Source organism: Arachis stenosperma, chromosome 5 (genome assembly GCF_014773155.1).
Source record: "Arachis stenosperma cultivar V10309 chromosome 5, arast.V10309.gnm1.PFL2, whole genome shotgun sequence".
Classification (NCBI taxonomy): Eukaryota; Viridiplantae; Streptophyta; class Magnoliopsida; order Fabales; family Fabaceae; genus Arachis; species Arachis stenosperma.
The window spans coordinates 131,830,354-131,848,363 of record NC_080381.1 but is presented as its reverse complement, the minus strand read 5'-3'; the positions used below and the strand labels follow the sequence as shown (position 1 = coordinate 131,848,363).

General features: G+C 33.2%; 1 protein-coding gene across 1 annotated transcript; it reads left to right on the top strand.

Annotated features, from left to right (window-relative positions):
- The first annotated feature begins 642 nt into the window (after nt 1-642).
- On the top strand, nt 643-5,351 carry LOC130980190 (calcium-dependent protein kinase 10-like). Its single transcript, XM_057903841.1, has 7 exons — nt 643-1,494; nt 1,733-1,876; nt 2,000-2,152; nt 3,101-3,216; nt 3,336-3,503; nt 4,211-4,441; nt 4,800-5,351. Exons 1-7 carry the CDS (start codon nt 837-839, stop codon nt 4,971-4,973), a joined length of 1,644 nt encoding a protein of 547 aa, XP_057759824.1. The 5' UTR covers nt 643-836; the 3' UTR covers nt 4,974-5,351.
- Nucleotides 5,352-18,010: the final 12,659 nt, after the last annotated feature.

Genomic DNA, 18,010 nt, shown 5'->3' with positions numbered 1-18,010 from the left:
TGTATGGTTGATTGTATATTTAGATGTTTCTGTTTGTTCTCGTCTTTATTATTATAAGTTTAGTTTCAAGACCACCTCAGTATGCAGGTCGTGGCGGGCCAGTCCACCAGAGGGCAGACTTTTGGTAAGACGGGCTTCCCCATTTACCACTCCTACTTGCAGGTACCATTTCCACCTCCTCACGAAAACTTGGATGGTAGCACATTGACACCAGCACAAATTGAACATTACTTCGGAAGGAATCCGAATCTCATATTCAGGCGCAAATCACCGTTTCAGGTAACTCTCATAACAGATAATATTACTCCAAATCTCAATATTTAACTTGATTAGACTTGGTTTATAAAAAGATTTAAATATATAATATTACTCTTAAACATATGAAATTGATTATTATTATTAGTCTTTTGGATTTGGCTTCTCTAAAGTTATATTGTCATTTAAAAAAAAATACACCATTAATCACTCTTAATTAAAATAATAGAACTCACAAATAATAAATATTTCAAATTTAAAAATAATTAGAACATCATTTTACTATGTCACTTTAAAAGATTTTTTTCTTAGTTTTTTTCTGTTATTATTATATTATTATATTATTATAAGAAGTAAGGTGTACTTAATACCAAAAGGTGATTTACTTTTTCTCAACTAAACTTACCAAGGTTCACACAAACTGCCCCCTTTTGTCTCGCTAGCCCCGCTTCCCCGCCGGGAAAACCCAACTGCCGGGACAAACCCACCGCTCTGGTCTGTATTCAGTGTTCACTCCTAACTCTAAATTAAACCTCCAAAACCGAACAAAACAACAAAATAAACAAATAAAAAGAAAAAGGATGGGAAACTGCAACGCTTGCGCCAGAGCAGATGTAGTAGACAGCACAACAACCACAACCACAAAGCCTAACACCAACAACCGTAAACCGAACCCCTTTTCTTCCACTCCGGCCCGGCCAGCCAACCCGATCCGCGTCCTCAACAACGACATCCCCGCGGGCCCGCAGCACCGGGCCCGAATCAGCGACGATTACATACTTGGCCGTGAGCTGGGCCGCGGCGAATTCGGCATAACCTACCTCTGCACTGACCGCGAGACCAAAGAAGCTCTGGCATGTAAGTCCATCTCGAAGCGGAAGCTCCGCACCGCCGTCGACGTAGACGACGTGCGGCGCGAGGTGAAGATCATGTCCACGCTGCCGCCGCATCCGAACGTGGTGCAGCTGAAGGGAGCTTACGAGGACGACGAGAACGTTCACATAGTTATGGAGCTCTGTGAGGGCGGCGAGCTCTTCGATAGGATCGTTGCCAGGGGACACTACAGCGAGCGCGCCGCCGCCGGAGTGTTCCGGACGATCGCGGAGGTTGTTAGGATGTGCCACGCTAACGGTGTCATGCATAGAGACCTCAAGCCTGAGAATTTCTTGTTTGCTAACAAGAAGGAGAATTCGCCCCTCAAGGCCATTGATTTTGGCTTGTCTGTGTTCTTCAAGCCAGGTATGATATGGAAAAAAACAGGAAATGAATTGGTGGATTAGTTTGGTTTTTCCTTTTGTTCTGTGCATGAATTAACCTATGTTCACTTCAATTTAACGGGTGAATTCAATTTTGGGATTTTGGTAATAAGTGACTGTATTTATTTATTGATTGATTGCTTGGACTTGAATGAGTTTAGTTGGATTAATTTTTTTTCTTTTTTTTACTGAAGTGAATTTTGATGTTGCTTTTGGTATAGGGGAGAGGTTTTCGGAGATTGTGGGGAGTCCTTACTACATGGCGCCGGAGGTATTGAAGAGGAATTATGGACCGGAGATAGATGTGTGGAGTGCTGGTGTGATCCTTTATATTTTGCTCTGTGGGGTTCCTCCGTTTTGGGCAGGTTTTTGCATTGCCAGTAGCCGTTGCATTTTTTTATTGTGTTACAGTCCTCCCCCCCCCCCCCCCCTTTTTTTTTTCTCTCTCTCTCTAATGGCTTTTGTGTTCTTGTTTTGGTTTGTGGCAGAGACGGAGCAAGGTGTGGCTCTGGCAATATTGAGGGGGGTGATTGATTTCAAGAGGGAACCTTGGCCGCATATATCAGATAGCGCTAAAAGCCTTGTCCGGCAGATGTTGGAACCAGATCCTAAAAAGCGCTTGACTGCTGAACAGGTGCTTGGTAAGTCCCTTGCTATTTATACTTTGGAGATTACATCTTTTCTCTGTGGTGAGTACGTGCCAATCAAGTATCGGTTTTGTTGAGTAAAATATTTTGTTTGTCTGGTTAGCATGATTCTTGTTTTGTTATGGGTTTTATTATGCTTAATGCCTATTATGCATACAACGATTCTTGAGCAGTTGAGTTGCTACTGCTCCGGTGGATGAATTTTATTCCTTGTCTTGTTGTTAGTGAGGGAAGAGTAGAATACATAGCCAGGTACTTGAGGATCTATAGGTCCTGCTTGGTTGGTTAGGTAGGTGGGAACTGGGAAGGAGATTGTGGAAAATTTTGGAATGAAATCACCTTAGACTTTCTTGGTAGGATTGTAATATGATAGTGGAATTGGTCATACCTTTGGTTGAAAACCATTACCACTATTTTCCATAGTTGCATCTTCCACATGTTCAAAAAGTCATATTCTTCATTTGTGGTCTGTGTAGAAAAGGCACCAAGTAGATGCTTTTTTTTTCTCATGCTTGTAGCTTGCAAGCTAAAGCTATGTGTACACTGAATTTTAATTATCATTCAGAATCTAAGCTGGAAATTCATTTGAATTTGGGTTTAAAATATAAGGTTGTTTGTGCACTTTGTCTAACATAGATTCATTGGTTAGAGGGAATAAACGCTGAAGTTGAACGTTGGCATTTATGGTTTATTTTGCAACAATGGGCCTCAAAAAAGTTAAAGATATTGAAGTCATGTGTGTTCCAACAGGATGACTTATTATTTGTTTTAACTAAAGGTTTTTCATCCTCATTGGATCCTTTGCCCCATTGTCCAATTTCCCTTTGAAAGGAGAACAAATTATTACATATTTGAATCCCCATGGCTAGGGAGGCTGAATGTCAGTCAAGTCCACCCAATGTTGAAAGTGGTGTCATTTACTGTTCTTAATTATGCTTGCAGCACATCCATGGCTACAAAATGCCAAGAAAGCTCCAAATGTTCCATTAGGTGATCTTGTGAGGTCAAGGCTTAAGCAGTTTTCTATGATGAATAGATTCAAAAAGAAAGCTCTTCGGGTTAGAATCCACTTTCGTATATGCCTTGTTGTTGGCTCAAGTTTTTGCGGGATCAAATTAATGAGGAAGTTGAAATGTTCATGATTTGGATTTGGATTTTCTTTGGATGAATTTTTCAGGTAATTGCAGATCATTTATCTGTTGAAGAGGTAGAAATAATCAAAGATATGTTTACATTGATGGACACCGACAAAGACGGAAGAGTAACATACGAAGAACTAAAGGCTGGGTTGAGGAAAGTTGGTTCACAATTGGCTGAGCCAGAGATAAAGTTGCTGATGGAAGTGGTATGCTTCTATAATCGTTTATTCCCTTTGTTTCAGTTTGTATTTTTTTTTAAAGGTTTCAAATTTACTTATTTACAATATTTAGGTTAGTATTAATTTTTCTTTTACATCTATAAGCGTAATAATTTTGTAACTTTAAGAAAAAGAGTAAGTGTAATTCTAATATTCATTGAAGTTTTTTTTTTTTTAAATTTCCATGAGGCCAATTTTGTCTAGTCACATAATTTTTTACTGTTACCGAGGCTTTTTTTTTGTTGGACAATTATTGTAGAGCAGAGGGAGCAGTGTTCATGACCGAATTGCTTCATATAATATCAGCTCTTTTTTTATCAGGACATATTAATAAGTTTAATGGAGTTCTTCTGGAACCATTCTGGATTTGCTAAATGATTGTGTACAAAAGGCTGCATTTTTATGATGAGTAGCGCCAGGTTATCATTGAATGAAGTTTTTTAAATTCTATCTATATCTCATTGCATCCCATGTTATATGGAGATGTTTTGGAACCAAAATTAATGCAATTGAATGATTAAATTTTGTCTAGGTGTCTACTTATAGGTGTTTTAAGGTGATATTTGGTATTAAATATTGATGCTACAGTTTCTTACCATTGTTTGAAGTGATTCATATGTCTAATCCAAGAGTAATACAATGTTTTGGTTCAATGACAGTTTCCTTTGTTGAATTGTTGCATTGAATTACTTTAGGCCGATGTCGATGGGAATGGAATACTTGACTATGGGGAGTTTGTAGCTGTTACCATTCACTTGCAAAAAATGGAGAACGATGAGCATTTCCGCAAAGCATTCAAGTATTTTGACAAAGACAGTAGTGGTTATATTGAGTTTGGTGAACTACAGGAAGCATTAGCAGATGAGTCAGGAGAAACTGATCATGATGTTTTGAATGACATCATGCGTGAAGTTGACACTGATAAGGTTTAATCTTCTTGCTTGTCATTTATTCCTTACTTATTTCTAATTTTCCTTGCTGCTGGTTCTTTCATTCTTAGTCATTACACAACTTATATTAATGATATTATTTGAAAACATCAATGATCATATCTTGAATTATATCTATTTACACATCATTTTTTGTATGCAGTTCTATTTAATTATCACATTTCATTATCTGCGAATGATACCTTTATTATATTAATAGAATAAAACCATTCTTGGAAATTCACAATTATACTCTTCTCATGTTACATTTTGGCTTGGGATCTCGATCTCATCCCACATATTGTCAAATTTTGTTGGCCTTTCTAATGCTTCTAATTAAGTTTCCACTTAACAGGATGGTCGCATCAGTTATGAGGAGTTTGTTGCCATGATGAAAACTGGAACTGACTGGAGAAAAGCATCTAGGCAATATTCAAGGGAGAGATTCAAGAGTTTGAGCCTAAACTTGATGAAAGACGGCTCTCTTCAGCTTCATGACGGTATCAGTGGTCAAGCTGTAGTGGTTTAATTATATTATTATTGTTAATATTATTATTTTATATAACCTCAGTGCTCTCTAGGTTTTTCTTATTCCTTTCCACTGCTTACACTGCCTTAAGATGTGGCTTATTTAATCTCGCCGTGAAATCAGCTTTTGGGATGGTTTACCTATGAACATTTGAACCATACTAATGAGCTTGAGTTGGTTTTGCGTAGCTTAGGTTTCTTACATGCCTGAAGCATGCTTTGGGGGAATACAATTGCATACTAATGATGGTTTATAGTTTGGCAGCAAAAATGTCGGGGCACATAGTATAGGCCTAAAAGATGTTACATATTCTTTGTATATCACACTGTGCTGTTATATTTGTATTTTTAATTCGATTGGTAAGTGTGATTTTCCTTACTTGTATGCAGAAAACGACTTAAAGCTTGTCTCATTGGTTAGATGAAGTTATAACTTTTTATAGAACTAGTCGTACAATCTGCGCAGAGCGCAAGGTTGTGTGACTAATTTGTGTTGATAAGATAACCATAACTCAGTTCTAGCAAATACGGGATATTTTGATTTGTGTTTTGATATATGCATGCATGGGTCACCATGGTATCTTAGAGCATATTAGTTGTGTGTAATTATGCATGATCATGCATAAGGAAGAAGAACAAAGCATAGTTATCACAACCTAACCAAACCAGTGGTTTGACCAGGTTGATTGTGGGTTTGGTTTTGATAACTATGAAAGAAAGTCATGCAGCTTTTTGCTTGCTCACTCAAGGAAGAGAACACAAATGTTATCCCACATTTGGTTAATAAAATGTTTCTCGGATTTGTTTTCTCTTCCATCATCTCCTCCAAGTTGGCGACAGGTCATTGGTTGACGATTTGTTCGCACTTGACGTACGTGTGGAGGTTTGCAGAGCTTGAAGCTAAGGGAGTTGCAGCCTATAGAACTGTAAATTATCCAACTTTGTTTCGAGTCACACCCGCCGAGTCACTTTGTCCTTCCAACCAACATCGTTTGCCTGGTCGTCCTTTGCTGCATGACTATTGCCCCCTTGTCTTCGTGCGATTGCCGACAATGCTTTCAATATGTAATCCTATCTGCAGTTGTTAGTTTCATTCCTTGTTTATTTACATTAAAGAATAAGAGAGAGTTGAATATTTTTATTAGAAGAAAAGGGAAGACTTTGTTTTTGTTTTTTGACAAGAAGGCGACGTATCTCCTTATTGGTTAGAGTGGTAGATTCTTTCTCCTAAATTAGTGGTTTTGAATTCAAGATTTGGATATCGAAAATTCATGTTCGGAGAGTCATGTCTCCTGTAGAATATCAAATTGTTCAAATATGATTGCATCTAACGAGAATATTTATGGTTTCATAGAAAATAGAATAAATACTCAGTTTGGTTTTTAAAATATTCTAGATGACTTTAACATTATTTCACAAGTCTCCAACATCTCCGCTACTTTGCTTTGTCAAGTCCTAACAAATCTGCGCGATGTGTACTTTTTTGGTGTTTTCGATGTTAAAGTGACACATGATTAAGATGGTAAACTAGTTTAATGTCCCGTATTTGCACGGCAGAGTTGAATCTCGGAGTTTAAATCATATACTAATCTAAAAGTAGAGGAATGCTAGGAGATCAGCACTTTTGTTAAATTCTGGCCAGTATTTAACCATCAAAAGAAAATTAAATGATTCTACACTATTAAAAACATCATTAATGGCTAATTGATAGCTAAAAATCACAAAATCTACTGCTCCTAGACTTTCTCCTAAAGGTATAATATATTTTAATGAATATTACTTTATACTAGAATGTGACCCGCGCGATGCGCGGGACGGTAAATTAATAATAATATATAATAAATACTAAAAATTATTATATTTTGTAGAATTAAATGAAATATGTATAAACTAAAAATAAATTTAAATGGTATTTTATTTAAAAGAAATGGTAGTACAAAGTATTTGAATGTTAGAATTGATTTTTGTATTTGGTTTAATTGATGGAATTGGTCTTCTTATGTGGCACTCGTCCTCCTTTTTTTTATTGGTTGTTGTTAGAGTTGTTGCTTTCTTCTTTCTGTCATAGGTTGTTATGAAGGCATGTTCCTTATGAATTGGTGAGTTGTGTGCACTTTCTTTTGTGTTGTTTGCTCTCTCTTTGCATGTATAGTCTTCTTCCGAAAATGTGTCTTGAATTTGTATCATTTTTTTTCTCCTCAAACTCTTGATAGGTATGTGATCTTCGTCTGATGATATTGGTGTTGGCGAAGTTAGTTCCTATAATCAATGAATAATATAAATTAGAAATAAATGAATTAATTTTTGAGAGACTTATTAGTTATGAAATATCCATAAGTCAGCTGTGTGAATTCTTCAATTTTTGGATTGATATAGATTTTTGTACTTGAAATTGTGCTAACCTAATAATCACCTAATATTATAATATAATAGGTTATATAAAATAAGATTGTGTTGTATTGTGTCAATTAATGTATTATATAAAATATAATTCTTTGAACTAAAAAAAACAAATTAAAATTTTTTGAAAAAGATCATACCTTTATATTCACTAACCAATGTTGATGTGAGTGCAACAATTTTTTGGCCCTTGATTTGTGTTGTAATTTCTTTATTTATCTGATTTGAGAGATTTCTCCACAACATGACTTTCAACACGATGTTCCTAAAATTAATAGTATTTTGTTAATAACTATATATCTAAATGAAAAATGAATTGGTTGTATATTTTTTTACTCTTTGAGTATCAATTCCATTCTTTGTATTTTTGTGGGTTTTTCTTTAACATCTACTTGTTCTTCTTCTCCTATTGCATGCAATTTTTCAATGACATCTACAATAAAAAAAAACAAAAATGTGTTGATTTTTTTTAATAAATTATTTTTAATAAGAATAATTGAAATAATATAAAATAAAATTACCTGTTAAAATTTGTCTTTGACCCACTCTGTCAGATAATGTTTCAAGTGATGCAAATTTAAAATAGTGTTGGAGAATGTTCAAAATTGGATCTTTGATTTCTTTCACAATAGTTGTTATTAAAAAATTTGTTTTCATAGTACCTTTAATTGCTCTATACAAATTATTTGCATCTTCTATTTTCAAATTTTTTATAGTATAGACTTTTCCTTCTTCTAACAAATTTTTGAATTGTTTATCATATTTTTCTTCACAATTACATGAAGAGGTGTTCCCTCTAGTGTTAGTAAATCATTGTTAACAATTAGTTAAAAAAATGATTGCGTTTATTTTTTTAAATTATTAGAAAAGGAACAATGATTATCAAATTAAGAGAAGTTTAACTTTAACGATATTAAAATATAATTATATATAAAGTATTGTAAAATAATATTAAAAGTATAAAAAACAAAAATAATTAAAGTATTTTTTAAATTCAATTTAAAAACAGAATAAATTTGTTTATTTTGTACCTTTTCATCTAATATAATCATTTTTAAGAAAAGAGGCTCCTCTTTATTTTTGGGTATTAATGTTTTTCATAGACGAACCACGCGAACTTTGATAAACCAATTGTCCGTATGTTTGGTTATATTGTCCAATGAATGATGCTCCATTGAGTAAGTTTGAGATGTTGTATAGTTTGGAAAGAAATTTCTTATGGTAAATTTGATGTTATTTTAAAAAATAGTGATTAGAGACTTATATAAGTAGTTCAAAGAATATATAATTTAAATATTTGTAACGTAAAATTTATTATGATTAATAATATTATTATGACATTTATTATATGGATATTTATTACATTTAATGATTGAGTTTATAGAAATTAATAAATTAATTATTGGTGTTATAAAGTTATTATATTGTTTATAACGGTAAGATATAATAAATATAAGAATATAGATTTAATATCTTTATAGGTTACAAACTTAATTTCAAAATTTATAATTTAAAAAGACTTGGTTGAAGAATATTTGTATATTATATGAATTTAATAAAAAATTTCTAGATTTATATGGACTTAATAGAAAACTTTTAGGCTATTTGCAAATGTTTAAGTTTTAGGAAGTTTTAGAATACTTCACCTACATGAATGAAATACACCCGATGCTTGGTGTGACTATATGATACTCTTTTTGTATTGTAGAGATCCAAAGTTAAGACCTATGTTCGCTGAAATAATGGTAGTAGTGAAGTAATATGCAATAATAAATTAATTATTAGTATAATAAATTTATTGTATTATTTATAACGGTAAAATATAATAAATATAGGAATATGATTTCAATGTCTTTATATGTTACAAATTTAATTTCAAAAATTTTAATTTAAAAAGACTTGATTAAAAAATATTTGTATATTATATGGACTTAATTAAAAATTTTTAGACTAATATTAATAAAAAATATTAGTCCTTAACATTTCTCTTTGAACAATTAATATATACTAATGTACCGAAAATAGCAAAAAGTTTATTAGCAGTAATTCAAAATTAATATTCTAATTACTTAATTAAATGACTTCATAAAATTTTGCAATTAGAATAGAAGCCCCAGTACATCTTCTTTCTGCCCATTTTTTCTTATCCCACTTTTAAAGCAATTTATTAATTAATAATAGTATTTTTATCTGTAATCATGAATAATACCAATTATTCCTAATAAAATACACAAATTAGCAAGTTGAATTAAATAATATCATATTATTAAATGTGATCGGTTCTTGGTGGATCAAATTGAATGCCGATGTCTTAATGCTAAAGATGACCAAGCATTCCACCTAATATGATATTGTCACATTTAAATATATATTTTTTAGTGAAGTAATATGCAATAATAATGATATAAATTTATTTACTAACTAATAAATTATTATAAGCTTTAAAATGTAACTTTAACCTATTTAAATTGTTATATGTGATTAAGAATATTACATAAATTTTATAGACCAATTTTAAGTGATTTAAATTATGATTTATAAATGATATGATTAAGAATTTTGTAAAAGAAAAAAAAATAAAAAACTGTAGCATAATATATAAATAAATTTAGAAGTATACAAAATTAAGAGGAAAAAATATCCTTAAATTCAACCCATACTTATATGTGCAATGTCTAAAAAGAAGTATTGAGATTTAATTTTCGGACCAGTTAGAGCATTGTAGAGGTCAACCTTATTCCGAAGCGTGTTATACCTGTAGATACAACCATTTTCACAAAAAATATGTATGAGAAATTTTAGAAGAAAGAAATATAAACATTACTCTATACGTAAGAAATTAATTACTTATGAAGAAATATATTATCGCAAGTTTTTTCAAAGGAGTTTGGTATGAAATTATTCATCGACTCACAATGTGTAAGAGATGACTTACTTTATAGAAGATATATTCTCATGAGTTTATTGAAATGCCATTGATATGGAATCAAGTACTGCAAGCATAAACGACTGGTAAAGAATAAGTTTATGAATAAAAAAGATAAAAGATAAGTTAAGTATATCTACTTTTAATTTCTTATATAAAATTACCTCAATGTTGTAATCTTTAGGAAAATACTTGGCACGAATTTTCTTCGTTGGACGAATTTTCTTAGTTGGTCTAGTTTCTGCAATTGATGCAATGCGGAGAGGTGCCAAGAAGAAAAGGGTTTCGAGAAGCATGAGAAGAGTAAAATTTGATTCGAGAAAAACACAATGGCTCATACCAGAAGAGCATGGAGGAAATAGGATCTTGGTACGGAGAGGTGCCAAGAAGAAGAGGGTTTCGAGAAGCATGAGAAGAGTAAGGAATTTTCAGGCGAGAAGCATGAGAAAAGTAATGAACTCTTTGGTTTTCAGAGGTTTTTTTGGGGTAAATGTTAATTTGTGTTTTTGTTGTTTTTTATTCTGCTTTTTTGTTTTTTTTTTAATTTGAAAATAGAAGTTGATTTGGCAAGATTTGAGTGGTTAAAATTTGACAAGATTTGATTGGTTGTTTCTAAAATTTTGCCACGTAAGCAATATTGCTGACATGGCGTTAGTAGAATAAAAGGAATTACTTAGAAGTAATGTGGTGCATGCTTATGTATCTACTTTTATATATTAAGAATAAATTTTGCAAAATGAAGCTACAACAATCTCGGTGATTTCTAAGATAGATTCAATTGTTAATTTGTTACATAGTTTTGACCTACATAACTTGTTTTTAAATTCATATTCACTTTATAAAAAATTGCATTTATACCAATAAACTATGTCAAATGATGATTAATACTTAAAAAAAATTGAACAATAATGACTCTCTGCGTCAATAAAATATAATTCAAACCATTTAATAAAACTGATGAACCATAAAATTTGTAATAGGAGTAAAAATATAACACAATAATCACAAAATAGATTAATTGATTTGCCATAAATCTTAAATTCTAACTCTGAAATTAAAAAACGAAATACCAAACCCTCACCAATAAGTTACTTGTTTTTAATTGATTTAAAATTATCTTATCTTATTTTTAAATCTTTCTTAATTAGTTACTTATTTTTTCTTTCCTCTTTTTCAAAATTTTCTAACTAATTCCTCTATCTTCTATTTTTGAAAACTCCTTACTTCTTTCTCCCTATTCTTTTTCGAAAACCCCCTTTTAATTTTCAAATCTTTTTAGTTCAATTAATAAATAAAATAAAAATAAAAATATTTTAATTCTAGTTTTTCTTTTTAATTCTTAAATTTTCGAATTCTTCTACCCTTTCATTCGAATTCTTCTTCTCATTTTTCTACCCTCATTCTTCTTTCGTCTTCACATCTCACAGGGAGTTCTCTATCCTTTGACATAGAGCCCTCATTCTCTTTCTTTTTTTGTCTTCTTTTTCTTGTTTATGAGCAGGAACAGAGATAAAGAACCTCTCTTTGATCCTAATCCTGAACCTGAAAGGACCCTAAGGAAGCGTTTGCAACAAATTAAAGCACAACACTCCGGAAGAGATCTCACAGAACTTTTTGAACAAGAAACTGAAAATACAAACATGGCAGTCGAACAGAATAATGGAGGAGATGCAAAGAAAGTTCTTGGTGACTTTACTGCACCCACTTCTGACTTCTATGGAAGAAGTATCTCCATACCTGCCATTAGAGCAAATAACTTTGAGCTTAAGTCTCAGTTAGTCTCTCTAATGCAACAGAATTGCAAATTTCATAGACTTCCACTGGAAGATCCACATTAATTTTTATCTGAATTCTTGCAAATCTGTGATACTACTAAGACCAATGGAGTGGATCCTGAAGTCTACAGGCTTATGCTTTTTTCTTTTGCTGTTAGAGACAGCGCTAGGATATGGTTGGATTCTCAACCTAAAGAAAGCCTAGACTCTTCGAAAAAGTTAGTCAATGCTTTCTTGGCCTAGTTCTTTCCACCTCAGAAAATGAGTAAGCTCAGGGTGAAAGTTCAAACTTTCAGACAAAAAGAGGGTGAATCCCTCTATGAAACTTGGGAAAGATACAAGCCATTGATTAGGAAGTGTCCTCCTGACATGCTCTCAAAATGGACTATCTTAGGTATCTTCTATGATGGTCTATTTGAGATGTCCAAGATGTCCTTGGACCATTCTGCTGGTGGATCACTCCACTTGAAGAAAACGCCTACAGAGGCGCAGAAACTCATTGAAATGGTTGCAAACAATCAGTTTATGTATACTTCTAAGAGAAACCCTACGAACAATGGGGTAGCTCGGAAGAAAGGAGTCTTGGAAGTTGACACTCTGAATGCCATACTGGCTCAGAACAAGAGCTTGACTCAACATGTAAATATGATCTCTCAGCATTTAACTGGATCACAAGCTGCAACTAGCGGCATTCAAGAAGCTTCCTATGCACACGATACTATGAGAAACTAAAAACATACCTTAACTGATTCCTCCCTAAGCTCGAAACACCTCAAAATTCTCTCCTCCACAAGCCTCAAGATCTTCACATCAACTCAACTAACTTACATCCACCACAACTTTGTTCCAATTTACCACTTTGACTTTACTTTCACATGAATTCAATCTAATACCATATAATGTCATACATATCCAAAATTTCAATACCTAACTTCATAAAAATAAAAAATTCAAAAGGAATATAAGTTTTTCACCTTACCCACGGATGATTTGGGTTAAACCTAACAATTACTCACCGCTAGATTTCACCTAAATCATCAAAAACACCAAATCCATCAACATCAAAAATTCAAAATCACGAATTTGAAAGGGGGTGAGAACTGGGTGAAAAATCTCAAATTCCTTACTACTTTGTTCTGATGCATTTGAAGAGAATTTTGAGATGAACGCATGGCCGCTAACAGCGCGTCAATCGGGGCTCCAGATTGAAAGTTTGAAGGATTTCAAAGTGGAGATGATTTGGGGTTAGGGTTCTCTCCTTCAACTCTCTTCTTTTAGCATGATTCCATTACATATGAGGGAAGAGAAGCCAAGTGTTGGCTCTTATACGAGGGGCCTTGGGCTCGGTCCAATTGCTTCGGTCTTTTGACTAGGTTTTAGGTCAAAATATTTAAAATTAGTGTTAAAATTCGTATTTTAAATATTTTTACTCTCTTACCTTATCATTTTTTAATTTTTTAAAATAATAATTACTTTATTAGTTAATTATCTATTAATTACTCGTGGTTTACATGCTAGGCTTCATCCTTAATAATATAGGCATGCAATAAGGCAATAAGGTTTATCGACATGGACTTGACCTGTACTATAGACTATTTACTCAATACTAAGTCTAGCCTATTATAAAATCTAGCCTGATCTAAAGGCTGTTAAAAAGTTTGATAATTTTAAAAAATAAAAAATAACAAAATAAATAAATAATCAAACAAAATCCAAAATATTAAATATATTAAAAATAAAAATGTATATATGTAATTTAAAAAATATTTAGTCAAGTGGATACAAATTTTTAAATAAAATAAAGGATATAAGTTAAAATTCTTACCATTATACCTGTTAGTATAATAAACTTATATATTTTGAAGGTTTTTAAGTAAGTTGAGAAATAAAGAGGTTGAATTAAAGAACTACTTTTTGAGATAAAGAAGAAAACAGGTTTTAGGATATTATTTTCATTTTTATCTCATCTCGCGGCAGAGGACAAAACGAAACTGAAGATTGCATATTTTAAGGAAAAAGAAGAGTAACATCACGATATATCATAGTTCAGTCACAAAATACAATATGACCTACATCTAATCTCTACTACAATAATGGTAAAATTTTCATTATAATAAAAAACGAATTACAGCTACTAATTCCAAAAAACTCACACTCTCCTAACACCTTAAGCTAACTCAAACTTAGTTCAACATCTAGGTGCTAACCCAACCTAAATAAGAAAAACCAAGTGTACTCAACCAAGCACACTTTCAAACACAACTCTCAAACAAAATGAATATACCGTTTTTGTGTGAACATTCTCTTTGCTTTTTTGTTTCCTTCAATAACTCTCAATTCTAGACGCAAGAGATGAAGAACACATTCAAAATACAATGACTAAAATCTGATTTTTCTCAATGTGATCTGTACGAAAAGGTTCCTTCCATCCTTGATAAACTTTTCATATATAAGACTTGATCTTCTTCATGAATGGTATGGAAACAAATTCCCATGATACAAGCTAGCCGTTGCATGATTTAGGCTACATGGCCGTTGGTCCTTATTGAGCAAAACTTTTCTTCTTTGTTTCGTCATACATGGAGGAAGTGCAGTAGATCCTTTCAATTATAACTTGATTCTTCCTCAATAAAATCTTTATTAATATGCATTATTCTTACTTTTTTGATAGAATATGATTGATTCCTACATTGTTCATCATAAATGTTAATTATAATAGAAAAATAGTTAATTATATTTGTCATCGTATAGTATCAAATCAATTTTTGACTTAATACATTTATATATTTTCACATGCCTAAGTCGGCGGACAGACCACACCAAACAACCTATAAACTTTTAAAACAATTTGGAGATGGACTTATTTTCTGTCAGACTAGAAAAGGTAAGACCAAACACAGATTAGGTTGTAGGCCTATGACAGATCGCTTGTTCTTTTTTCATCCCCTAATCACATCTATAGATTTGATTTGATAGATCCGACTAAAAATAAAAAAGTATATTATTTGTTAAGTTGTCTTATTTCTTTTTTTATTGTATTGGTTATCTTATTTCTATTGTTTTAAAAAATAATGTATGAATAATATTTTTGAAAAAAAACATTCCCAAAAAAAATAGTATATCCAAGAAAACAAAATTAATAGCACAGGTTTTCTTCTCTTTTTTTTTTTCAAATTTAAAATGCCTTATATCTGCATATCTGATTCGATCTGTTCTAAATATCATTGGATTAAATAAATATTGAGTAAAGGACAATTTCGTCCCTGACCTTTTTTTTCACGGACATTTTCGTCCTCAAGGAATAGAAAATACATTCAAGTCCCTGACCCCTGAAAAACGTGGACATTTATGTCCTTCCGTTGAATTCAGCCGTTTGCACTGAACGGAAAAGGATGAGCTGGCAGAGGTGGCGCTGAGGTGGCCGTAACGGAGGACAGGTGGCATGGAGCATTTCGTAACAGGACGTATAAATCCCTGGAGACGGAGCATTTTGTAACAGGACGTATAAGTCCCTGGAGACGAAAACGACGCCGTTTCGTCTCCTCCCCCATCTGCCCTTTTCTTCTTCCTTCGTTCCTTTTCCCTTCCATTCTTCTTCCTCAACCCCTGCCTCCATCACCGCCGCACAGCCGCGCCTCCATCAGCCACCATCAACGCCGACGACCTCATCCTTCCTCTTTTTTCGTGTCTTCTTCCCTTTCTCACTCCCTTACTCCCATTAGTCTCTCTCTCTCCTCACTTTCTCTCATCTCTCTCTGCTAAGCTGACCCTCCCATTTTGTTTCAAGCATGTAGCAGGTGCTTGTCACACACCAATACTCTATAACTAGCATGAGGCCCCTCAGATGTATCTTTCAATGTGACTTGCCACCCCATTGCCTTGGCAATGTCTTGAAATCCAACACATAGACATTATCATAGGTTCTTCGGTAGGTGTCAAATGCTTCACACCTAAATTATAAAAATTGCAGAATATTACAAAACACTAACAAGATCGTAAAGGCAATTTGGGGGAATTGATATAGAGGCTCTTTCAGTACATGGAATTTGTGCTACTAACAGGAACAACATTCATAACCCAGCAGTCAAATTTCTGACTAATCAATGCTGCTGCAAACTTGAGAAAGCACTCAAAAAGAATGGAATATCATGAGTATCTTTAACGAATTAATAACAATAATAAATGTTTCATAATCCAATAAAATTAAAATAAAAAATCAAATAAACAGTCATGAATTTATATATTATTTGAAATTATGTAGTGTTCACACAATTGTGGTTGTGATATTAAAATTATGTCATATTGAAGCTACGAGATTTTGTATCTAGTAAGCATCAATTAAAAAGAAAATCTAAAAATTAACCTAATTAAACAAAAAAAAAGTAATAACAGAAATAAGGATAAACATTACCAATCCAATGGTGCTAGCAATTGACAAGCTAAACTTCTGATCAAAGTTGTAATCCTTGTACAAAAGATCTACATAAGAATTGCAATGTTCACAACTTAATGCCAAGTATATTATAACAAATTTAGACATGGCTTGATAAGAAGCCAACCATCTAAAGGATTTCAAGCGACAGATACTTATAAAGTCTCCAAACATGTAGCATTGTAGGTTTTATATATACTAGACTTATTATGATATTTGAGTTAAGATATCATGATGGGTTTCAATATTTAAAGTACTCAGAAAGAGTACAAGGCATTTCCATACTCAAAAAGGAGTACAAGAAACATTTGATTTTAATATAATCCCATATCACTATAAATCTTCATGCGCTGTGGTCAAGCACTATAATTACAACACAAGAAATAAGATGGGATAACATATCATGAACTAGCAGATAATCATGAATATATTCAACTATATATAAAGAATAACTTCGGACAATAATCTTAAAGAATGTGTATATATCGTGGAATGAAGTTAAAATGGTGTTGGACTATTGCCCATGATGGTTCAGAATAACTGTATGTATTCCTGTACATCATCATAAACGGATTAGACAACGTTTAGATTAAGAGGAACAAAAGATTTGGAAATGTAAAAACAGTTAAAAGAATAGCATTATTCCAACACACAACAACTAAAAGCCTAAAATTATACGAACTTCTTCAACCCTTGTACAAAGATAAAGGACATGAGCTACTCAACAAGAGAGAGTTCAGTATCGTTTCATAGAAATTCACATGTTTGTTAGGCCACCAGCAGTCAAATTTCTGACTAATCAATGCTGCTGCAAATCTGAGAAAGCACTCAAAAAGAATGGAACATCATGAGCTGGGAGCTGGACCTGCCAATCCCAAAAGGCAACATCTTATTTGTGGCCAATTGCAGACCAAGCGCCGCAACCAAGCCATACGCCACCATCCCAACCAAAGGAAGAGGAACACCTATCAAACACAAAACATAAAAATGTCACTCACACATTCTTTCAAACACATTGCCTGCAAATAATACCCTTCACACCACAAAATCCAGAGACCAAAAAGAATCACACATAAAACAACAATATGGCAAACACACACATCAAGCCAAAACCCTAACAGAATCAAATCATAGAACAGTTCAATTGCAAGCACCATCAAATAGTTGCAACACATTCAAGAGAAGGCAAGTGGCAGGAACCTTGGTTTCCTGGTCGGGTTCTGCGGCGGAGCATTTGAGAGGCGGCGGCAACTTCATACGCTGCGTGACGTCAAAGAGGTCCAAGCTCCGGTGGTTGGAAGCACGGTGGTGCCAAATGGGTACAAAGGAACGAAAAGACGATAGGGACATGAGAAGGTGAAAGTTATGATGGTGGAATCTTTTAGTTGCTTAAGCTTCTAGTAGCTTCACCAGCGTTGATAGTGGCTGACGGAGGTGCCGCTGTGCAGTGGTGATGGAGGCAGGGGCCGAAAAAGAAGAATGGAAGGGAAAAAGGACGAAGGAAG

What these genes read in the sequence shown, in the direction of transcription:
- LOC130980190 (XM_057903841.1), top strand. Translation starts at nt 837, where the DNA reads ATGGGAAACTGCAACGCTTGCGCCAGAGCAGATGTAGTAGACAGCACA. An exon ending in GTCTGTGTTCTTCAAGCCAG is followed by an intron (nt 1,495 to 1,732) that starts GTATGATATGGA and finishes CTTTTGGTATAG; the next exon opens with GGGAGAGGTTTTCGGAGATT. An exon ending in TAAAGTTGCTGATGGAAGTG is followed by an intron (nt 3,504 to 4,210) that starts GTATGCTTCTAT and finishes GAATTACTTTAG; the next exon opens with GCCGATGTCGATGGGAATGG.